The sequence below is a fragment of the Tenebrio molitor genome, chromosome 5 (assembly GCF_963966145.1).
Source record: "Tenebrio molitor chromosome 5, icTenMoli1.1, whole genome shotgun sequence".
NCBI lineage: Eukaryota > Metazoa > Arthropoda > Insecta > Coleoptera > Tenebrionidae > Tenebrio > Tenebrio molitor.
The window spans coordinates 22,522,601-22,548,008 of NC_091050.1; the positions used below are offsets into that span (position 1 = coordinate 22,522,601).

General features: G+C 37.3%; 1 protein-coding gene, 2 long non-coding RNA genes and 1 pseudogene across 3 annotated transcripts; 1 reads left to right on the plus strand and 3 right to left on the minus strand.

Annotated features, from left to right (window-relative positions):
• The first annotated feature begins 8,496 nt into the window (after positions 1-8,496).
• Positions 8,497-10,219, plus strand: LOC138131573 (uncharacterized). The gene is made up of 3 exons (XR_011159849.1): positions 8,497-9,132; positions 9,180-9,451; positions 9,508-10,219. It is a non-coding gene; the product is annotated as an uncharacterized lncRNA (long non-coding RNA).
• A 679-nt stretch (positions 10,220-10,898) lies between these two features.
• Positions 10,899-18,234, minus strand: LOC138130438 (uncharacterized; annotated as a pseudogene).
• A 218-nt stretch (positions 18,235-18,452) lies between these two features.
• LOC138130439 (uncharacterized) lies at positions 18,453-20,037 on the minus strand. Its single transcript, XM_069046913.1, has 2 exons — positions 18,534-20,037; positions 18,453-18,460 (listed from the first exon to the last, which is right to left on the minus strand). Exons 1-2 carry the CDS (start codon positions 20,035-20,037, stop codon positions 18,453-18,455), a joined length of 1,512 nt encoding a protein of 503 aa, XP_068903014.1.
• Positions 20,038-24,371: 4,334 nt separating this feature from the next.
• LOC138131545 (uncharacterized) lies at positions 24,372-25,045 on the minus strand. The gene is made up of 3 exons (XR_011159842.1): positions 24,885-25,045; positions 24,677-24,824; positions 24,372-24,616 (listed from the first exon to the last, which is right to left on the minus strand). It is a non-coding gene; the product is annotated as an uncharacterized lncRNA (long non-coding RNA).
• Between the last annotated feature and the right edge of the window lie 363 nt (positions 25,046-25,408).

Consider the following 25,408-nt stretch of genomic DNA (forward strand, 5'->3'; position numbering starts at 1 on the left):
CAAATCTTATTGCTCTCTTTCCTGCTTCTATTCTTATTCCATCCCTTTTTGTTTCCTCCATCCTTGCACTCCTTCCAACCCTTCTTGCTCTCTCCATCCCCATATTTCCGCTCCATACATCATCACGCTTTTCACCAGACTATCAAACATCCTTACTCTTTTTCTAAAGTCATGTCCAAATATTCTCTCTCCTAGCCCCCATACCGCTCCTATTATCTTATTTGGTTTTTTCACTAACTCTCTCACATGTGCTGCTGCTGTTTCTTTCATTCATCACATAACCTAAATACTTAAATTCTTTCACTTCTTCAATTTTATCCTTCTCCCATCTCCACTCAGTTACTTTTCTCCTACCACCCCCCTTTCTAACCACCATCATCTTGGATTTCTCTACATTCACCGTCAACTTTTTCCTCCTCATATATTTCTCCATGCTTCCTAACATTTCCTTCATACCTTTCTCGTCTCTCGCTAGCACCACCAAATCATCCGCATATGCTAAAGACCACATTTTTTCTTTGCCCACCACAACCCCCCCTGCCTGCCCCTTCCTAAATATCTCCTCTATATCTCCAATAAACGCTGCAAACAGGCTGGGGCTTAGTGGGCAACCTTGTCTTACTCCCTTATAAGTCTTGAAACATTCATTCACTCTTCCATCAACTCTCACTCTACTTATCGTCTCTTCATATATCTCTTCTATTTTTGTTAACAGATGCTCATTTATCCCTTTCTTTCTCAAGCATTCCCACAGTAAGTCTCTTTCCACATTATCAAAAGCCGCCTTCAGGTCTACAAAAAATGCATATGCTTGCTACCCCTCTTTTTTATCTCATTTCCTACTATGTATATGATTCAAGATATATACATTGTCCATGGTCCCTCTACCTTTCCTAAATCCCGCTTGCCCGTCTGGTAACACACCCCGCTCATTCATTTATTATATCCTTCAACTCCCGGAGGAAACCCTCTCCTTTCCACACTCCATTCATTATCTCTAACAACCTGTCAACTTTCCTTTCAGTTCCCTATATCCACGATTCATTCTGTATACCGTCCCTCCCCGGTGCCTTTTTCCTTTTCAGTTTTCTCAGTTGTTGCTCTAATTCTTCTCTTGTTATCTCTTCTATTTCTCCCACTCTGTGTTGTCTCTTTTCCTTTTCTTGTCCGTTTTCATCACCCCCCAACAGCTCACTGAAGTACTTTCTCCATTCCTCCATAGTAATTCTATCTTTTTTTTTTCTTTCCCTATTTATGTATCTCCACACCTCTTCTTCCGTCTTTATACCCTTCATCTTCAGTTCTTCTTCCATCCGTTTCTTTTTCTTCTTCTCTTTGCATACTAATTTGTACCTCTTGCGTGCTCTTGTACTCTTCCTTCGTTGCTTTTTGTTTTTTCCAATTTCTTAGTTTCTTTCTTGCTGCTTGCTTCCCTTCCCTGCATTCTTTATCCCACCACTCGTTTTTCCACAGCCCCATCTTCTCTCTTATCTCTATCTCTTTTTTTTCTGTTGCGTTTTTTACGTTATCGCTCAGCTCCCTCACTTTTTCGTTTATCTCTTCTTCTTCGTATTTTGCCTCCCTAAGTCTTGCTCTATAATTTTCTTTTCCTTCTTCCGTCCAAATATTCTTCACACTTCTTCTCTTTTTCTCTCTTTCCTTTGTCCTCACTTCCAATGGCATATGATCCGACTCCACTCTTTCTCCCACCTTGAATTCTTCTATTTCATCCCATGCTTCTTCATTCACCATAACATAATCAATAACTGTCTCCGCTCTCGGTCCAATATACGTCTCCTATGCAGTTTCCATTAAGTACGTCTCACCCTCTTTCTTCTACTAAGCTAATCAGTTCTCTCCCTTCTGCATTTTCTATTCCATCTTTTGTTGGTCTTCTTTCTATTGTTGCTTGTTCTTCTTCTATCCGTCTTCCTTTTCCCCCAATTCTGCATTAAAATTCCCCCCAATCACCAAAGTTCCTTCTTCTTGCTCTTTTACTCGTTCTTCTATTATTCTCTTCGTTTTCTTTCATACTTCTGCTGTATATTGTTACAATTCTCCATTTTCTGTGTTTTCTTTTCACCGTTCTTTCCATAAACCCTCTTTCTTCTTTTGCTTCAGTTCCGTTTTCTTCTTCCAGTCCATTTTTCACACCCATTATTATCCCACCTTTCGCTCTCCCTTTCTTGCTTTCCCTCTCTGCATATTGACACTTCCACTCAAACCCTATCGGCATTCTCTTTTCCAATTTTTCCCACCCCTTTTCTTCCACCCATGTTTCTACCATTCCCACTACGTCAAATTTCTCCCAAATACTTCCAAAACTCATTCTTTTATTGCAGCCAATCATTTGACTTACATCCTCTTTTCATTACATTTACAAACTGTACAATGGGTTTTTAATTTTAATTAATGTATTTGTGCTTGATTTCGAATCGTCGTTTTTTTATTTTTTATGCAAAAGCTGTACATTCAAAATCACTCAAAAAAATGCAACGCCTACAGAAAAGCTATTGCAACCTGATGTTGGATTTTCATTAAGAATTATCATCCCATTTAAAAAAATAAAATGTAGTTAAAAACATGGTTTTTCTAATTTTTTTAAGAAACTGTTCGGAAGATTTTTTTTTTAATTAATCTTATATTAAGCTTGAATTATTTGTAAGCGCTGGTACTTTTTTCAGATTTTTTGAATGTAAGATAATTTTTTTCTTGGTTGTAGTACAACCTTAAAGCAATAGTAGTTTATTTGACGAGTTTGTGTGTAAATTGGGCCTTTTTTGGCACGCGTGGGCGCCACGAGTGCCAAAAAAGGCCCAATTTACACACGGACGAGTTGAATACAACGTTTTTTTGTTCGACGAGCCCCTTAAAGGCTCCAAATCGCTTAAAACCTTTAAAATTAGCTTGACGTTTTGTTTTGACAAGTTGTGACATTTATCAAAATCCGTTCGCATAGGAGAAAATTCTCAAATTCTGAATTATCCAGAAATTCGGCAAATAGCAGAGAATACCAGAGTCGTAACCTCCCAGATAGATAGAGGCCGCGACCAAAGCTTGTGTCACGTGATCTGACGTCACAAGTTTCGGCTGACCGTACACGCCATGCGTCGAGCGGGAACTCGGAACAGTCTATTTGTTCGTTGATCGCGATCGCGACGTGTAAGTAGTTCCGTTTTCGCAAGTTTTCTTTTTAAAAAGTGTAAAAATAGTTCAGAAAAGTTAAAGTGATAAATTAAAGGTGGTAGTCTTTTTATACTTACCAAATTTAGGTTGAAGACGATTTTTAAATGAGTGAAAAACGCTAATTGATTGTCAAGTGATTGATTGATGTTGTTAGCGTCAGCTATTATGGATGGCCGTTGGCTGTTTGAAGTGCATCGTAAAATTTGTGTTTTTCAATAAATGAAAAAAGTGAAAGCTATGTATTATTAGCTAGGTATAAAATAAACTTTTTCTACTTCCTTCTCTAAAGTGTCACATTTTGCACTGACAAATAGTGTACAAAACGTCACTTTAAAAACGATTGTTCGTTAGTCACAACTTGGTGTCCATTCGGGCGTTTTCGGGATATTAAACACGCTCGAAGTTTCTTTAAACACGGCTTGAATTTTTTAGACATACATATTTAGCTCTAGAGCAAGTTGTTATTTTGACGTTTATCAATTTCGCATCCGGCGTGAAAGAAAACGTCATTGCAGTGAAATAATTCGTTGCATTTTTCAAATATGGACCTGAAGCCACCAACAGTTTGTATCCTGAGAAATATACAGGTGTCCCCAAAAAAGAAGACGAGTCCACAACTCCGTTATTTATCAGAAGATTTTAATTATCTGTACACCAAATTAAATGGTTGTTAATAGGCTACAAAATGGCCTAATAAATTTAAATATAGCCCCATGGGTTTCAAAGGTAAACTGTCAAAATATTTTTTTTCAAATGGGATTAAATATTTTTTTTTAGTAATTCTGATAGAGATTTTTATTCTGAAAACAACAGTGTATCACAAGTATACACTTAAATACCAAAAATTCACAAAAAAAAAATGTAAAAAAACACTAATATCGTCTATGTTCCATTTTGCGGTAAACATTGGCGGCATATCTGCGCAATCCCACATGTTATTATTTGTCATTTGTTTTTCCAGCTACGTTAATTTGGTTATTACATTGTAACGCAATGCATTTTGATAGCTTTTCGCTTGGTGCTCGTCATTTGTTTAAAAAATTAGTGTTATTTTTTTTCATGTGAAGTTATACTTGTGATACATTGTTGTTTTCAGAATTAAAATCTCTATCAGAATTACTAAAAAAAAGTATGTGATCCCATTTAAAAAAAAATATTTTGACAGTTTAGTCTTGAAGCCCTTGGAGCTATATGTGAATTTATTAAGCCGTTTTGTAGCCTATTAACAACCATTTAATTTGGTGTATAGATAATTAAAATCCTCCGATAAATAAGGGAGCTATGGACTCGTCTTTTTTTTTGGGGACACTCTGTATATATTCCTATTTGGTATGTTCATTTAGTTTGTATGTTTAAATTAACGTTTAATAAAAAAGTTGCTTGTTTCGTTTGTGTGTTCCATTTGTTAATTTGGTCGTAGAAAAAGTATAGTATTCAACTCGTTTATAAACTTCTCTAGACACTTGTTTATTAAACACTCGCTCCGCTACGCTTCGCTCGTGCCTAACCTAAAACGCGTGTCTAAAGTGCCGTTTATAAATCTTGTTGCATAATATACTATTATCTTCAAACGTCATAAAAGTGACAAATTGTGTCACTCAAATGACAAGGTAAAAGTGTCATTTTATGTGATTAAACACATAAAATAGCAAAATTGATTATTTTATGTGTCAAATCACATAAACTACAAAAATCAAAGAGTTCAGCGAAATCATTTATTAATATTTATTGTGAACATACAATTATTTAAAACTGAGTTTTGACAAAGATCACTTTATTAATTTATTAATAATTTAAATCACTAAAATTGCGTTCTAATGGTGTTCGTTTTATGGTTTTATTGCGTTTGAAGATAAAATAGTATACAGGCTGTTTGATGAAAAACGCCTCAACCCATAACTTTTTTATTTATGACCCGATTTCAATAAACAAAAAAATCAAAAATATGGTTTTTCAAGCGCTACAAAACAGCCATTAAATTTTTTTTTGGCGTTATTTTCAGTAGCTACCGATAGTCAACTTTTTTTTAATGGACACATGTAGTTTTTTAGGCTTAGTCTGGTAAAGTATTTTTTTCTGAATCTAATGATGTATTAAAAGTTATCGTTTGGTCCATAGCTGACTGAAAAAAAAAACAATTTTTAAATTTTGCGAGTGTGCCGTGAAAAACAATTGAAATACAAATAGCAACAAATGTCAAGTGTGAGTTTGAAAATTTTCAGGTGCAATCTGAAGAGTTTTAATATTATTTTCTTGGAAAACATGAATAATGATAATTATTATTTTTTCTATTAAATTTTTGTTTTTGACTAATTACGATTTTTATTACACTCGAACATAAAATAATAGTCAAATGACTGTTATCCTGCATGACTGACAATGTTATTTTATACTTAAATAAAAAAAGTTTAAAAAAGCAGATGAAAATGTCTAAGCTGACGTTTAGATGACATTCATCGTACTTTGTATTCCGATTGTTTTTCACGGCACTCTTAAAAATTTTATAATAAGCTGAACCACAAAAAATTGTTTTATTTTTTTTCAGTTAGCTATGAACCAAATCATAACTTTCAATACATCATTAGATTCAGAAAAAAAACCTTACCAGATCAAGCCTAAAAAACTACATGTGTCCATTTAAAAAAAAAGTTGACTATCGTTAGCTATTGAAGATAACGCCAAAAAAAAATTAATTTAATGGCTGTTTTGTAGCGCTTGAAAAACCATATCTTCGATTTTTTTGTTCATTGAAATCGGGTCATAAATAAAAAAGTTATGGGTTGAGGCGTTTTGCATCAAACAGCCTGTATGTTATTCGGAGAAAAAATGGTTTTATGTGCTTTGGCTGGTTTGTCTGCCTCACTGCGTTCGGCAGCTAATCTACTAGCCGCAGCACATAAGACTTCATTTTTGCTCCTCATAACATAATATACTACAGACTGTTGTAATGATTTGAATACATTACTTTTTCCGCCAAATATTCGAACCTGCGCAAAACGGTAACAAATGTGGTCCTGATCGTCATCGAATCGGAGGAGCCCTACGTTGTGTTTTTCTTTTGGCGGAAAAAGGTTCGGAATGCAAACGATGAAGGTTCCAGTTGGAAGAGTGCCGCAAATAAAACACACATGTGAGGGACGCAAAATACCTTTTATTAAAAATGCCTGTAATAACTTTGATGAAAAAGAAATTGAAACGAATACAAAGGACAGAAATTAAGTTTAACGAAGTACAAGAAATTAACTAGTTGAGTACATCACAAAGATAAACGACAAGATGAATGCAACAATATTTAAAATAACAGAAAAACGGGCACATGACAGACAAAATGACAGTTAAAGCTTGCAAAACAAGTAAACTTTCGGCCGCGAAGGGACTCTGAATCGTCTTGAAAGCAGCGACATTTATAGGTACTCGGGGTATCGCGTGTCGGACTACTGTGTATAGTTCTCCCAGAGCTGCAGCGGTTTTATGGCAGGGCAATAGTAATTATTACGCCTGTTGAGATGCCGATACGCGACATAAACAGACCCCTGTCAATCATCATTTTCGTTCTATACCTGTCAGTTTACAGGGTAGTACTTGGACGAATTTACGATTAGGGGTTGTACTTGCGGTTTAAACCTATTGTCGGTGTTGTTAACGTTTATACAATGGTACCCTGCCATAAAACCGCTGCAGCTCTGGGAGAACTATACCGACCAATTCCGAGTGACATAAGCGTTCGGGGTTGTACTATCGGCGCCATCGAAATGTGAACGCCAAATTTTCCTAGTGTGTGTTGAAGCATCAATCATAGGCGTGCGTTAATGTGACAGATTTGTGACAATTTTCACAAACATAATTAGTCAACAGATTTCATTTATTTTTTAACAATATACCTGCCACGACACTTGACCGATATGGGAAAAGCGAGGGCTGTTGCCAAACTCGACGAAAATTGTAAAAATTGTAATAGAAAGTTATAGGTAATAGAAATCTTTTCTTAACTTCCATACATATAGTACGCCAGTGAACAAAGTTTTATTTAATGTAGAACAAAACTGAAGACGTTTCTATGGCACCACAAATTCGTTCACATTTCGTTGGCGCCGATAGTACTATCGCGGCCATCCAAAAGTGAACGTTTTTTTTTATAGTTTGATTTTTACTTTAAATCATAGGCGTCCTAAAATGTCAAAGTTTGACACAAGCGTTAAAAAAATTATTGAAACAATTTTTTTTTTAATGCCACATCTCACTCCGATGCAGACAGCTACGGCTATTGCAAAGCTAGAAGAAAATTGGTCGTTGGCTGCTGTGGGGAGAAAATTACATTGCAGTAAGACTTGCATCTTCAATATAAAGTGGGGTTGGCAAGAAAACAGGCTTGAGAGGCCAATGCGAATAGGTGTTGGAAAGGTTTCTTTACTAAAGTTTACTTTCACTTTAATAATGTATTAATTACTTCTCAGTCTCATTTTTATTAAAAAATATTTAATACAACTTTTTATTATCAAAATAGTAACGCCTGCTGCACGAACGCCAATGAATACAGCCTGATTTAATCTAACGAAAAATACGGAAATTTTCGCAAGCTATCGTTCACTTTTGGATTGCCGCGATTGTACGATGAGCTTCTCACGAGCCGCATAGAGCAGAACTTGTTCCACCTTCCCCAACCAACCGTTTACCGACAAACTCCCGAGATCCCTATAACTGCGACGGGGGCTTCACGTCAACTTCTCAGAGTCGCATACAGCAGAACTTGTTCCGCCTCCGTTATACGGTCCTACATAACCGTCGCCCCCACGGAAATTTGACAACCCGCCGACCTCCTGAATGTCACCTAGCCCCCATGTGATCGTACTTACAACATTTTAACTTTAACTTTTCCGAAATCTAGCAACAACACAAAGAAAAACCCGAGTTTAATTCAATCAAACAAAGGGTAACATTAAACGATGAGAAAATCCAGCAAAACAGATCGCCACATTCAACAATGATAAAATAAGCAAAGCAAAACGCAACCTTAAACCATGATAAAATAAGCAAATCAAAACGCAAAGTTAAGTAACGATAAAATAAAAACGCTTTAAATGGCACAAATACAATAATCGCTGGCTGGTCGAGTACCCTTAGAAAATGTTAGTGAAAGCAAAACAAAATGGACGCGCGCGGCTACTAATTTTCGAAATTACCAGATCGTCAAAAATAAAAATGAACCTCCCGGGAAAACTTAGGGATAACGCTTAAAATTAACAAATGGGACCTTCTCGAAAGAAACAGCATGCAACAAAATGATATTTACAACATACCCTTACCACGTGGTCCTGGTCCCAAAACCAAAAAAAACAAAACGGCAACGAACGTGGGATAAATTACCCGTGTGGATAAAAAAAAACACGCCGGATTCTTCACGGGGACACAAAATATCTACTCGGAACGGTAGTGTAATCGGTTCAGATGTAACTTACAGATTTTTGGAATATTGGATCGCTCTTCGTAAGGTGTGTTCGTTTCGAAAAACCAAACAAAAGTGACCTACCCCCTTCAACGACGCGCGCGAGAGACCGCTTCATCCCTGCTATATTTCCGCTTTCCGCGTTGCCAACTCCCCAGGATCACCAACCCCATCCCTTAGTACCTAGTCTAGCCGCTAGTACTATGGCGCGCTCTCGTGGCGGTACCGGTAATAAAAATTTAAATTTTAAACTGGGTCACTACACTGTCTATAAAAGAATGTGGGATCGCAGAGGGCTCTGGAATTTGAATTTGCCAACCCCTTTAAATTCGTCAACTACTAACCGCCAAATTGTCAAATATATTCACAAGCTGTCAACACGAAATCAACTTAACCTCATTTACGCTTTGAAGCCCTGTTTTATTGTTTCTTGCGTTCCTGGTCTGCTTATTGTTTAAAAAAGCTTTTTTCAAAGCTAGATAACTTCCGGTGGTGTTACAAAGGTATTGTCTTTATCTGTTTTTATAATTTTACCTCTCAAATATTTTAGAAGTAATTCCTAAAATGGTGTTCACACTTGAACAAAATAAGTTCCTTATGATGTCTTATTACCGCAACGGGCAACGGTGTTAAAACAGAGTCAGGGAATGGACATACAGCGTTCAAGCTTGCAAAGAAGAATTTTTGGCCAAGTACCTGGACCAAAATGTTTTAGAAAAGTCCCACACAGCTCACATACATCGAATTGTTAATCATTTTGTTACTACCGGTAGTGTTGGAGCTAGATAACTTCCGGTGGTGTTACAAAGGTATTGTCTTTAGGTATCTGTTTTTATATTGAATATTAGAATAATTTTATAACCTCACAAATATTTTAGAAGTAATTCCTAAAATAGTCTTCACACTTGAACAAAATAAGTTTCTTTAAGATGTCTTATTACTGCAACTGTGTTAAAAGAGATGAGGAATGGACATACAGCGTTCAAGCTTGCAAAGAAGAATTTTTAGCTAAGTACCTACCTGCACCAAAATGTTTTAGAAAAGTGCCTCACAGCTCACATACATCGAATTTTTAATCGTTTTGTTACTACCGGTAGTGTTGAAAAGGGGAAATCGTCAGGTCGTCCCAAGGTGATGGAAAATGTAGTTGAAAATATACGAGATCATTTAGAAGCACATCCGAGAACTTACCTACTAGACTGTCTCATCAAATTGCAGTACTTAGGTACATGCCACAAAGTTGTTAGAGGAGAACTTGCATTTACATCCATACAACTGTACAATAGCTCCTCCTTAATGATCCTGAAAGCTGCATAAATTATTGTAATTGGTTTCAGAATAATCTGTTCACCTGACTTTTCTGTGTTCAACTATGTGAAAAGTGAAGTGTATAAATGAGAAATTAATAATTTAAACGAGTTAATAGAAGAGATTACCATATCTTGTCGTAACATCAAGAGAGAGAAGATACTCAGAGCAAAATGGAGAACACTTCGAACCATTCCTTTAATTTATATTGTTACTTTTTTAACTGAATCACTGATGTTATTCACCTTCTTAAGTGTTTAATAAATACATAATTTGTTGAGAGTGTTGAAACTTTTCAATAATGCATTTCATTAATTTATTTTTATTTAATTTTTTTGCAAGCATTAATTTTGTTTGTCAAGCTACGCAATAGGCAACCAGTAAAACCAGTTTGTTCTGGGGTTGCACATCGTAGATCAGGCTAATATTCGATTTCTGGTGAAAGAGTCGGCACACAATCAAAGCCTACTTGGATGCCACAATCATTTATAGACACTCTGTATTATGTTTCACTGAATCATTATTTGTTTTTTATACCTTGACAATGAGATAAATTAAGTAGGCTATAATGCCCTAGGGCGCATAAATCATAATGCCCGCTTATTACGCCCGCTCAAACAAGTCGTCATAGATACGAGCCACCGCAAACTAGGAAATTTAGCAAGTTCAATTTCACAATTTATAAATTTTTTAAATGTTCACAAATTCAAATGCAGTGAAACATAAAACGTTGTATGCACCACGGGCATTACTCGATGTTTATGCTCTCGGGTACCTAAAAAACTCTCGGGCCTGGTGGCCCTCGACCTTTTAACTGGTTGTCCTCGAGCAATCTTCATAATGCCCTTGATACATAAATAACTATTTGGTTGGTGCCCTTTAGGATATAATAATAAACATCATTTTATCAAAAGCGCTAAAAATTTGACTAAATATATGTTAAAAACTGTTAAACTTCCTTTGGAACTTGCTTTTATTAACTCTTTCTATTTTCGTATATTTTAACAGAAACTGTCATTAATAATAATTTTTGTTTTTTAATGTCTCTATGCAAATCCTTTTTTTCCCTTTTTTGTTTTTGTATCGCGGTCTCTGATCCATGCTCGCGCTGGGCCATCAGTTGTCCTCAGATGTTGAGACGAGGAAAAGGTCGGTCGGTCCTCTGCGACGAGGCGAAGAGGTGCTGATGTTAACACGGCAATCCTGACCTTGGGGCGGCCTCGCTCCGTCTAACGCTGAAACAGGAGAAATAATTTAGTGTGATCTCCTAGTTTCACTGCGATTGTCACTTTGTGCTAATGTGGTATTATAGCCACGGTCTTTATCTTGTTGCGGTTCTCCCGCGCTGTGGATGTGCCACAGTCTTTATGTTGCGGTTCTCTCGCCCTGTGGATGTACCACAGTCTTTATGTTGCGGTTTTCCCGCCCTGTGGATGTACCACAGTCTTTATGTTGCGGTTCTCCCGCCCTGTGGTTGTGCCACAGTCATTATGTTACGGTTCTCCCGCCTTGTGGATGTGCCACAGTCTTTATGTTGCAGTTCTCCCGCCCTGTGGATATGCCAGTCTTTATGTTGCGGTTCTCCCGCCCTGTGGGTGTGCCACAGTCTTTATGTTGCGGTTCTCCCGCCCTGTGGATGTGCCACAGTCTTTATGTTGCGGTTCTCTCGCCCTGTGGATGTACCACAGTCTTTATGTTGCGGTTCTCCCGCCCTGTGGATGTGCCACAGTCTTTATGTTGCGTGATTTTCGCACTTGTGAGATTGCCACGATTTTTCGTGGATTTAGTGATACTCACGACGCTATTCGGTGTTTTCGACCGGCCATTGCCTAAGCTGCTGATGAGCCGCGACCGTCGTTTTTTGTCCTTTTTTTGCTAGGAGGTAGCGTTCGTTTGGCAGGATCTGTTTAATTACAAACGGGCCGTTGTATTTTGCGTGCAGCTTTCCACCACTTGCGTGCTGGGAATCTTCGACTGCCACTTGATCGCCAAGGGCAAACAGAACGGGCTTGTATCGCTTTACATTAAAGCGTCTTGATGCTGCGTCGGCAATATGACTCATGCGTTGCTGTGCGATCAGGGTCGTGTTGTCATGATCAGGAACGGTGTCATTTTCTGGAATACCAGATAGGAACTGCTGTGTGGCTTTCAGTCTTGGGTTAGTAGCGAAGTGCAGAGCATTCGGTGGATACCCTGTGGTTCCATGCACTGTTGCGTTGATGTTGTTTTCGATGACGGAAATTTCGTGAACCCAATTCTTCTCATTTTCGGCGGTCAAAGAGGCTCGTAATAAGTTGAAAACAGTGCGCATGAGGCGCTCGACTTGTCCATTTCCCCTGGGCATACCGGTGGCGATATGATGAAGTCGCACTTCTTGGTCAGCCAGGAAATTTTGGAATGTTAACGATGTGAATGCTGCTGCCCTGTCGGCTAGGTTTTCCCATTTGTTCGAATACTAGCGATAAGGCCCTGATTGTATCCTCTGTGCTCTTTTTGCGGATGGGGCGTAAACTACAATACTTCGAGAAGCCATCTATCACTACTAACAGTTGCGTGCAGCCATGACTCTTAACCAACGGGCCAGCATGATCAATGTGCCAAACATCGAGAGCACTAGATGGTCTTTCACCATGTTGCCAGAGGCCAGCTCGACGTCCGGTGTGGGACTTCCCCAGGACACACTGACGACAATTCCTGATGTATTTTATTAGAGATTGCCCCATTCGTGGCCAGAACAACTCTTCTCGCATCTTGGCGATGCACTTCTCCCAACCGATGTGAGAGGATTTATCGTGGTACAAACACATGTAGACGCGCGGCTACTGGCACGAAACACTTCGGGTCTTGTCCTTTTGTCATCACAAGATCGTTTTTAATCAGATATTCATTGTAGTCATCGGGGTTATTAAGAACTTATTGACAGAAGCGGTCACTTTTCTGATAATCACGCAAGGAGTCGATTGCAGTGAGTTCGGGTTTTGTAACACGCACGGTGCATACTTTATCTAACGGATTTCTGCTTAAGTAATCAACATGAGCCATTTTGCTTCCGCCGGATAGCATTACAATCAGTAAAAATGGTAAAGTGCATTCCGTACAAGTAAGCTCGAAAGTGTTCCACTGCCTCCACGATAGCTAGCGTTTCTAAATCGTAGGAGCAGTATTTTGTTTCACAGTTTGTAGTACGCCGGCTGTAGTAAGCTATCGGACGCACAACGCCGTGTTCTTTCTGCAGCAATGCCGCCCCGACGCCTAAAGCACTAGCGTCGGTGTGCAATTCACATGGTAACTTGGGATCAAACATCCGCAGCACGGGTTCGGACACTAACTTACTTATTATTATCTGTCTGGCATTTTCACACCCCGCGGTCCATTGAAACACGTGATTTTTACGCAATAAGGTTGTTATGGGTGCCGTAATCATAGAGAATCCCTCAATAAAACGTCGGAAGTAACTCGCGAGTCCCATGAATTCACATCTGATGGGACTGCCGAGTGTACAAGTGCACTCACCTTTCGAGGACTCGGTTGAACTGAACCATGACTGATTACGATCCCTAAGTATTCTGTCTCTTCGGCAAGGAACGTACACTTACGATAGTTCAATGAAAACCCTGCATTGGCTAAGGCGTGTAATACATTCTCTAATCGTTGCAGACCTTCTTCTATGGATTCGGAGGGTACAATAAGTACGTCGTCCATATAGACGTGGGCTTCCGTTCCCTTGAGCTTTCCGAGGGCTTTATCGATGGCTCGTTGGTATACGGCTGGGGCGTTGACGAGACCAAAAGGCATCCTATGATACTCGTACAAGCCATCCGGGGTGATGAAAGCGGTAATGTGCTTTGAGCCCTCGTCTATTTCCATCTGGTGAAACCCGAATTTCATATCGAGTGTTGTGAAGTACCGCGCGTGGCGTAGAGAGTCGAGCAGATCACGGATGAGGGGTAACGGGTATCTTTCTCTTACAGTCTTTTTGTTTATGTCGCGATAGTCCACACATAATCGGGCCTCGCCATTTTTCTTCCTTACCAGGACAATTGGACTGGCGTATGTCGACTGGCTCTCGCGTATGGTTCCCTTTTGCAATAGGTCGGCCACGATCTCTTTGACTTGGGTTCTTTCTGCATGGGCTAATCGTCTGGGTCGGTACGGTACCGGAATATCATCTTTCAGTGTGATCGTCAACTTCCTCGTGGTGATATGGTCTGGAGTTGCTTCCCGCGTCTCGATCAGGAGTTGTTTTAGTCGTGCTAGGTCCCGTTCGGCCAACCTTGTTACTTCTAAGTCATCAAAAGCATCATTTTCCGCGATGGTTAGAACATTCCCGGTGTTGGATAGGTCATGATGAAGTTCGAGGCCGTCGATTCCTTTTTTGATTTTTACATTTGGTCTACTAATCACATCCCAACCAATAATAGCAGCTAGATTGGAAGGCATAACATTGTCCGGAACAACTGTAAACAAAACATCAATGCTGACGTTCGGTAAAACAACAACAATTTCGCAAGTGCCGATAGCGGGTATAGTTTCTGTCCCGAGTCCAGAAATAACTCGCGAGGTAGGCGACATAGGTACTTGTAGTTTTTCCGCTGTGCTCCTACCTATAACTGAGATATCGGCGCCACTATCGATGATGTAGGTCAAGGAAACAGCTTGGTGGTTACACAACGCTGTAGCGATCGGTGTGGTGTTTAACGAACGTCTTTTGCGGATTAGTCACATTTTCTTCGGCTTTCCGTGTTTAAAGAAACAGGTACTTTCAGTGTGCCCTACTTTTTTGCAATACGTACAGGTAGACACCTTCGACTCGGTTGGCTTCTCTGGCTTTTCCGCTTCTACGGGTTGTTTAGTTGTCTGCGGTACGCGACAGTCTTCGGGACGATGACCAACCCGACCACAATTAAAGCACTTTCCGCGGAAAAAGGGGCCTGACCTACCCGGCCGTTGGGCTGTTGAACGCGCCGCGCTTTTTGTTCCCACCGTGTCAAAACAACGCGAGCCAACCACAGCTTGATGTTTGCGTCTGCGTCCATCAATTTCGGAGAGTAACTTCAGGAGTTCTCGCTCATCTCCTGGCAGTCGGATCCTGATGGAAGCTTGGGCTTCTCCATGGTCAAGGCCATATTCGATCATACTCAGTATAGTCGCCCACGGTAGCGCATCACAAAAACGATGAATGCAGCGAAGCTTCTGGTTTCCGTAGTCGCTGAGCGATTCACAGTCTTTACTTCTCAAAGTAGCCGCCGTAAAAGCACGGACACCTGGTGTTTCGCGATCTGGCAAAGCGACAATCAAGTCCTTACAAAAATTTTCCCAACCTCGTCGTACAGGGCGCCAGTCACAGTAATAGCGGTATCCTCTGCCCCTCAGCGCCTCTCCTGCTTTTGCTATCATGACGACGTCGCTGGCGCCTAGCTCTCCTTTCAGTTTTGACGCATCTTCTAACCACTCTTCGATGGTAAAATTGCTTTTGTCGGGATCGAACTCCGATAGGCGAAATGATGCCCATGTGGTAAGTGAAGTTGGTGGCGTTAGTGTTGACGCCTGAGCTGACTTAGAGTGCCATCGGCGGACGTGCTGGGCGTTGGCCCTGCCGTATTGGATTTTCGCAGTAATGCAATTTGTTCCTGTTGATTTGCTATTAGCGTGAGGAGGGTTTCTTGCCAAGGTGCACTCTTCCTCTTAGGAGACGGAGGGCCTGGTTCCTCCCTATCAACTTCTACTTGTTGCGTCTGGTCCCCTTCAGGATTTCCAGTGGGAACTTCTGGATTACTCTTTTTCTTTGGTAATCGGTTCTAAGAGTCGATAAAATGATCAGAAACGATGGATCCCTATTAGAGGTGGCAAGAAAAAGACCAACAATAATTAAAACTTTTAAGCCTTCTTAAATTAAAGTCCGCAAAATTTGGAACATTTTCTTTAGAAGACTTTTCAGTGGATGACAGAGATGAAAATGATAATGGTCTTTTTCGGTTATCTGAAAACATCTCTTTCTTTTCAGATATATTAAAGAATTCATTTGATACATCCCCAAATTCTGCTATATTGCCATGTTTGTTCTATATTGCCGCATACTGTGCACATTCACTAATTAAATTTGTTAACTGTTGTGAAAATTGTTTAACATACATTACCACCAATTCAGATTTTGTTATAAATTTTACCAACTGTGGTGAAAATGACTCTGCAAATGTTGGTGAATATTTAAAAAAAATTAACAAGAGATGCTCTAAAAAACAGCCCTCTGAATTATTCTTTGAAACTTTTATTAGAGCTTATTTCTGATAAATGTGAAACTGAATTTCCAAGAAACGATAAACAAAGGATCATTTTACGGGAGTTGACAATGTTAAAATTGGAAAAATATGTAGAAGAAATTAATGACAAATGTATTTTATGTAACAAAACATTGAAGTCGATATTGATATTGAAATAGTCATATCCTTGCCAATATATTTCTTAATAATTATTCAAAATTAATCAACGATCAAATTAGCACCCAAAATAAAGATCCACCAAAAAGAAAATTACTTAAATTTAATAGTTAAACTTATAAAACACATAGAGATAGGGCTGTTGGCGAGGCCTCCACAAGAGCCAACGCATGTATTGGGTACCTCTAAGGTGATGTGGAAAACCCTCTTTATTGTTTTTTATCATAATAATTATTTTTCTTCAAACAATATTCAATTTTACTCATTGAAATATATAATTTTCTTTATATTGGGTATTATAAGTTATACAGTAGTCAGCCGGATTTCGTGACGTCACTATTTCTTGGTCGTGGCCTGTATTTTCACGGAGGCCTCGCCAGAGTCAATTTGTTGCTGGCCATGTGTGTTACTAACTGAAAAAAGTTCCTAGATTTCGGATGTGTTAATAGCTTATTAACCCATTCAAAACGAATGCGTTAACAGCTTTGTTAAAACAGCTAATTAGAAAAAAAAAATTGATTGTCAATGGTATTAAGATTTTTGTTGCAGATTATTGTAAAAAATCCGCCATTACGAGCTCCTCCTGTGATGTTGCGACACCTGTACCAGTAGTAGCCATATTCGAAAAAAATCAAATTTTTATCCAACGAAAATGACGTTCACATCTCTTGTACTAAAAACTGAAAGAAATAACATGTTACAAATAATAACATTTTTATTATACATAGAATTATAATTTCATAACAATCTATTAAAAGTGTTTAAATATTGCTTTAAATTAATGTTATACTAGTTATTAAGATATCAAGGGTGTTAAAAGATTGATAACTCGCGAGGTCGGCAGAGTGAAACCCGAGGGCCTTTGGTCCGAGGGGAGCACGCCGACCGAGGGCCTTGGTGCCTTCAATGTTTAATGTCTGACTAGTTTCGTGTGTTTTTGGATTGACAATAATTTAATTAATTTATACCAATACATTAAACCTGGTCGTAACGAAGCAACAAAGAACTTATAACGCTAATCCCTAGGGGATTATTTCTATATTAACGTATCAGAAAATTAGGTCATTATCGTTCGATAACAAGAAAGAACTATTACAAAGCTTCGAATTTATTTTTAGCAATAACAATTAACAGTAATATGATAATAATAATTGTAATTTATCAGATAAACACAAGATATGATAAAATTATTCTTACTATTATTACTACTAAAATTAATTATTAATCAATGAACAACACAGAAAATTTTTGTACTTTGAAATATCAATTTTATTTATTTAACAGTTAAGTATTGTTGTCTAGAATGGAATATCGTTGGAGACAGGAAGTGCAAAATATAAATTGTTATTCTCCTTGGTATCCCCAAGCCAGAGTGTTAATCTTATCTGGTAATACAAATCTTTTGTCGTCGCCAGGTGATAAGACAGTTCTCGTCGTCAGAGTTGTTTTAATATTATGGTCAGAAATAGTGGTTATAAAATATTTCTTTTTTATCGCAGCATCTTTTAACACACAGTTTTCGTAATCGTACTGAGAAAGATATTTTCTTTTGACGTATGTCTTGACACTTGACCCTTTTTTAATCACTTCGTCTTCCAACTCTAGACAATAAACTTTCGCTCCCACTCCATAAAACGCGCGTATAACTTTTCCGCCGTATTCGTCTTTCATCTTGCCCAACATTTTTTTATTTTTAGGGGGAATTCCCCATCTGCTGTCAATATTTGACGTATCTAACAGTTTCGAGAATTTCGAATCTGATTTGATATCTCGATACAAATCTTCGGTCTCGATTTCGTAGACTAAACTATCTGTATCGGTATAGAGAAGATTTATTTTATCTTTGTATTTAGAAAGCATATGGTTGTAATGAAAATCATAAATAAACTTTTTGGACAGTTCGAGAATGGAAAAACCGGCGTAAAACGGCTTATCAGTACTACTTTTTTCTATTGTTTTGCCGTAAATTGAATTATTTAATAATTTGTATAAATTTTTTTCAAAGTCATTGCTAGCATTGCCTCTTAGTGCTGTGTTATAAGCAACATATGGTTCCAACCATTTACACTGTTTAAATTTCAAAACTCTGTGAATATTTTTTAAAACTAGACCATTTTCAAGACACTGTTGTAAATTTAGGTAGTGAATTACATATTTACTTTTGTTATCAAGAGTCAGGACCGGCTTGCTTCGCGAATCTTTTGAGTCAGTTGATTGGAGAGGCACTTTTAACTTTTGTGGACAAAACGGCAAATCATTGTGTAATTTATGTAAACTTTGGGGATAATCTAAATCAACTTCTAAAATGTATCCATATTCATCGTCACCCGTAAATTTATGTATATTTTGTCTGACGACCTTTATTTCCGCTTCAGTTAACCAAGAGAATTTGGAGAAAGGAAGACGCTGAGACATTGCGTAGCCAGCTAAATTATTTGCATCCAAATAAATAATAAAATTGCTGGGTTTGTTACCGTCATAATCTGGACAGTACTGATTATTTGCTTTGGCAAATCTTTTAGAACATTGCAAGAGGCCGCCGCGGATATTTAATTTAATGAAGTCAATAATTTCTTTGTCTTGCAACACTTCTAATTCAAGTTTACTGTATTTTAACATTGCCTCCCAGGAAAGACTAGCTATGGTAAAATAATGTGCCGGGTCAAGACGATACTTTTCTAAACAGAGCGATCTAAAATTTTCAAAAATATCTTGCAACAGTAAAACGTTTGACTTTAAATATAACTTAAAATAATCACCAATCGTTCGACAGTTAAAAGTTGACCATATCTGCTCGCTCCTCCTGTAGTTGGCGTCTGAAATTTGTTCATCATGCAAACGGTCGTAGAATCCATCTTTCTTCGGAAAGCTAACTTCTGAGAATTGTTGAAAGGAGTTGATGTGGTCGTGGGGAAAACTGTTCTTCGTTTTCATAAAATTAAATTGTTCTTTCAGTGGAAATTGGTTCTTCAAGCTGTACTTCTTTGAGTCGCTTAAAATTTCTCCCAATTTTTCTATTGATTCGTCCATAAACAAGCGTGAATCGATGAATCGGAGGTTGATGCGGTTTTGAAAACTTCTCGCGAATCCGAATTTGGCTTCTTTATCTCCACCGACGAAAAAAAATTCTCTGGGGTTGCTACAGTTTAAGCCCTTCAGCAAAAAGTGAGCGCCAAATTTGGACAGATTGTGCAGTACCACTGGTATAAAACTCGGAAGTTTGGCTTGCAATTTGCATGCTTTGTGAACTACACCGACAAACTCTCCAGTCAATTCGTAATAGTATTCATGCCTGTCGTCTTCCAATTCTTCGCCACAAAAATAGCATCGTCTTACTTTTTCAATTAGACGCTTCTGCTCTTCATTAAGACTTGATAACTCTGCTCTAGATTTAAGTTTTTCGGAAATGTGGTTTGCTTCGACTTCTATTTTCTTCCAAAAAACTTCCACGCACTCTTCACCGTAGAAATCTTCATATTTTGATAAAGAACTGTCGTAAAGACACTTGACCGAATAGCCGAATCCACAGGGTTCGTGCACAAAAGATACTTTCGATTTTGTGGTTGGTTTACGGAAGGCCTCGAAGTGAACATAAATGACAAACGGAATCTTCAATTGTCTTTCAAATTTAGTAAAAGAAACTGATTTATTTTTAGTGGACATAATTAATGTTACTACACTACTTGCCAACTAGTTATCATCACAGCCACTGTTTGTTTGATAGAAAAGGGGAAATCACCTACACTGTTATAGCACTGATAAGATAATATGTGCGAGTATAGTACCAAAATGGAATTTACAAGTTACGTCCCGCGAACGTGCTGTATCAGTTTAAAATATCTTTAGGAAAGAGCTGTATTATATACTTCGTGCAGCGAGAGATTGGGAGATTTTAAATTGCAGGCTTGTAACTCAACACTATAAAATGCACTATAGTATATCCTCTTGTTAGATGGAAATCGTGGTAGGGAGTATTTAAATTTGATTGGCTAACAGCGAGGCGCGTTTACACGAGCAAAGTTTAGGGTTCATGATCTAAAATAAAATTATGACTGAAAAAAAAAAGAAACTATAATGTAATGTTTTTAAAGCTTAATGGAATTGGTAGGTATCTACAGTTTCAAAAATTTTGAGATATTTTTAATAAAATCGCATAAAATGAGGTTTTAAGCGTTGTTGCCAGATTGTGTTCGTGTAAAGTAGGAAAAATTATATAATTGTTTTCTTCCTGCTAAACAAATGTAGTATAGAATACATTAATTAGAGCATAACTTCTGGGCAAAAATTTACTGCTTGGAGGATATATGTATTTCAAATTTTACGTGTGCTAGGTAGGTAGCACTTTCACTACATATAATTTAGTGATTTTGATTTCAACCAATCTCTCGCTGGACAAACTATAGTAATTTGTCTAAAATTTGAATTCTAATCTAATTTGAAATAAAGTTCATTATGCTATCTATCGAGTGTCGCGAAATAACTTTCTGTCGTAAATACCTTTTAATCTTTTGTTCAGTTATCTTTTAATAGTGAATGTCAGTTTTAAAAATAATAAACTGTTTTTACTGAAACTGTGTTTAATGTCAACACTTTCACAAAATGGAACTTAAGCTTGACAGTAGTTATCCGATACAATATTTCCATACAAGCAACTCAAAGTTGTTCCAATTATCTTTAAGTTGTAGAATAATAAAGTATGAACTTGATTGGTCGTAATTGTTCAATCTCTAATTAAACTAGTGATGTACCTATAGTCTATTCACGATGAATGTGGATAAGGAGTGGCTGTGATTTATTTTTATCATGTTGGATAAACTGACTCACTGTTATATTTTTTCCTGCCAGAAACATGACATGACTGTTCCGACATCCAAATTTGAGCAATGCTGTCTAATTGAATTTCCTTAAAAAAATCCTGTTTACCATTAGTACCTACATACCGGGTGTAGAATGGATTTTTGTACATAGGCACTTAACGTGTAATAGTAAAAATCCTGGGATATTGGCTCATTACTAAACTAAAGCTGCGGCCGTTTTGACAGCAAAGCTGTCATCATCAGAGCGACCAAACAAAACGAAACCAAGATTAAATTAAACTACAAGGGCCGGTTGCACCAACGTGAGTTAAATTTAACTACAGATTAAAATATACGAACACATTGTTATAACAATAAGTAACTAAAGTAACGAAGCATTTTAACGTACAGTTAACTTTAACTGACGTTGGTGCAAGGTGCCACCGGCCCCTAGAGTAATATCTACTGAATCCCTACTATGCTGCCGGTTCTTCATCCCTTTGTTTGTAATAAGTACCTACATTAAACAGGGGAGAAGAGGGGAAATGGCCCCTCTCAGCATTCATAAATACGGGGTGATCAACAATGACTGAGTCTGTTGGCAATAAAACAATTATTGGTGTTTTTTTTGTTTCGCAATTGGCACTGACCGGATGTATTAACTTGACACGACATTAAAAAATTATGTTATGTCTTCAATGCAACCGTTATTGACATCATAAATTCCGGTATGAAAGTACGGCATCCCAATAAAAATTTCATGTTCCAGTGTAAAAAACTGAAAACCATTTTAATAAATAAACTAGGTATTACAAAAATGAACCTTTGATGGTAAATTTCAAATTTGGCTGTCAATACTGACAACGGGAAATGCGTTTAGATTACAGTGGTACCAAAATTATTCAAATTTTCATTGTTACCAACAGATTCAGTCATTTAGCTTTTAACGTGAGCCTAATGAATGTCAAGTTCTAACAGAAAAATACCTCTCTCAATAAAGTATGATTTAATAACAATAATAAGCAATTAAAATAACAAAAGTAATGGATAATTTATGTAGGATCATATCGGTTCTGTCATCATTCGAAAACATTTTCAAATACTAAATATGAACGAAAAATGCAATGACAGATATTCCTTTGTCCTTTCAAACTAATAAGTATTGGGTGATTCAAAATGATTGTGGATAAGTATGGCAACTATATACGAAAATTTATGTGGCAACTGTGTGGGTAGGATAGAGTTGACATTTCTTTGACAGTTTATAGTCGCGCAATTTTGAAAATTGTCAAATCAATGTGCAATGGTATAATTCATGGTCATTATAAATGATTACACCATCGTAGGTGGCTGTGCGCTATGCTTTAGGTGCGCCGCTACGCCCACTTATAATGACCCCGTAGATATTTATACATTAACTATCGTGGTGCATACAATCAGTGCGATTCTAATTCAACATGGTTATCCCTTAGCAATACCAGAAATGGTTATGTAAACATTTTCTGGTTATACCGGGACATTTTTTTAACATTGAACATAGCCCATACTTATTCCCTATGTTCAATTTTAAAAAACACAGGTCAATGCATGTATGTAATCACGTAACCAAGGTAACGAAAATAAGTACTTGACAGTTTAACAAAATGGTCAAGTTGTTTGAAGAAGAAATACACATAATGCAGTTATTCTATGCCAATCAGAGCATTAGAAATGTGCGTGACATTTCCAATGCAACACATGATAGACCAATTCCATCAATCGGAACAATTTTTAACATTATTTCAAAATCTCTGGTGTTCGGTATAGTTGGTTGCATAGCAACTCACAATGCATTGATCTGTGTTTTTTAAAATTGAACATAGGGAATAAGTATGGACTATGTTCAGAGTTAAAAAAATGTCCCGGTATAAAGAGTCTTGTCAGAAAATGCTATCCTAATTTGCCAAATCGTAACCATTTTTCTAACAATCATGGTTATGAAGATTGTTATATAAACGTGTGACAAATCATCTTGCTAATTTGAAAGATGGACTTGGTTGCAGTAAATTTTCTTATGCATTTTCAAAATAACGTGGAAAATGTTGAAAATTAGTAAGTCTAATACATATACAGTGGCGGCCAAAATAAAGTAGGACAATGTTTTTTCGCTAATGTAAATTTGCTTGCCCTTTCTATGGTTACTATGAAAATATTTATTTATTTATTATACATAGTAACCCCGGTTTACTCAACTCAATTTTGGCTAAATTTCTTAATAAGACTTGTCCTACTTTATTTTGGCCGCCACTGTATATATATATATATACAGGGTGGAACAAAAGTATCAAATATTGGCTGTAACTTTTTAATTTGACAATTTATGAAAAAATGTTTAATATAAAAGTTGATTGGTGTATTATCCTGCATCATCTGGTCTTTCTAGTTTGTTCCTATCTTCTTTTGTTTCGCTGCTATGGCAACCAACTTTGGTTTTTTAAATAGCACCCATACATTTTTTGTGTGATTTTCAAACAAGCGTATCTTTCTGTGTTCATAAATACAGTTTTGCCATTATGGGGAAAAAGAATAAAATTTAAAAAAAAGCAAATTATGTAACTTACTAAGTAATAAAATGCAATATCAATATCAATTTATTACAGTTTTTTCCACATGTAAAGATGCCTTTTTGAAATTTTAACCTCATATTTTTAAATAGGTTAGGTAAGTTTGAAAACATAAAACGTCGCAGATATTTTAGAACACCATAATATTGTCTGTTTTATCCTCTGCACGGTGTTCTTTGCGATGTTATAATACTGGGTTACCCTCCGGTCCGGATCGACTTGGAAAGAATGAGCACTTTCGCGTTTTCGGGTAGATAAGGCATTTTGTTTATCAAAATTAACATTGATTATTAACAAAAAATGTAAGTGCATTTCACACTATAGAAAATTAGGTGTACCTACTCTATAATTTTTAAATTAATTGTACGACAATTTCTTAGTAGACATATTCTTAGTTACTAGGAATACCACAAGTATTTAGTAAATATGTTGAGGTGCTATTTTGTATGCACGTGGTAATATTTGGAATTATTGAATGTTGCAGGCTTTTAGAAAATTATTAGCCTACGAACGAATGCTTGTTCCCTTGTTCGCCCACCTCATTTTGAAAAAAAATGGATGTATTCTTCACGAAAACACAATATTAACATTAAAATATTTTTTGCGCGGTTGTACTCTATTTGGTTGTTTACCACGTCTGTTTCCAAGATGGTAAGCTCTGTTTACTCGTTGCTAACGATAAACTCGATGGTAAGTAATTTTTGGTGTTCTAGAACGGTAAGTAAAGTTTATTCAAAATTAATCGATTATTATAATAATTTTTATGTGGACGGAAGTTGAAGACAAGACGTGGGGGCACTTTCTGGAAACTCATAAAGCTCTTGTAGTCGGCTTTCCTTGGCGCTGCAATGAAATAGCATTAGCAAACTTGCCGCGACATTGGCATTGTCAAAATTTTCATACCCCGCATTTTCCTTGTCTTCTTGATTAGGTACACATTGAGGTTGTTGGTTTCGAAAATAATTCTTCATTTATGTAGACAGAAGTTGAAGACAAGATGTTAGCACTTTCTGGAAACTCACACGGCTCTTGTAGTCGGCTTTCCTTGTTGCTGCAATGAAATAGCATTAGCAAACTTGCCGCGACATTGGCATTGTCAAAATTTTCATACCCCGCATTTTCCTTGTCTTCTTGATTACACACTGAGATCGTTGGTTTCGAAAATTCTTCATTTATGTAGACGGAAGTTGAAGACAAGATGTCAGCACTTTTTGGAAACTCACACGGCTCTTGTAGTCGGCCTACCTTGCCGCTGCAATGAAACAATTTTAGTAACAGACTTGCCGCGACATTAGAATTGTCAAAATGTTCACACACCGAATTTTCATTGTCTTCTTGATTTCATATTGAGTTCGCTGGTTTCGAAAATTCTTGATTTATGTAAACAGAAGTTGAAGACAAGATGTTAGCACTTTCTGGAAACTCACACGGCTCTTGTGGTCGGCATTCCTTGCCGCTGCAATGAAATAATATTAGTGAACTTGCCGCGACATAATTTTCATACCACACATTTTCCTTGTCTTCTTAATTACACGTTGAGGTCGTTAGTTTCAAAAATTCTTTATTTGTGACGCACCCCACATTCAAAGTTTCTTCTACAATATCCACTTCGTTTTCGGAATCACTAATATCACT

Excerpts from the sequence above, each read along its gene's own strand:
- LOC138130439 (XM_069046913.1), bottom strand. The coding sequence starts at position 20,037 with ATGTCCACTAAAAATAAATCAGTTTCTTTTACTAAATTTGAAAGACAA.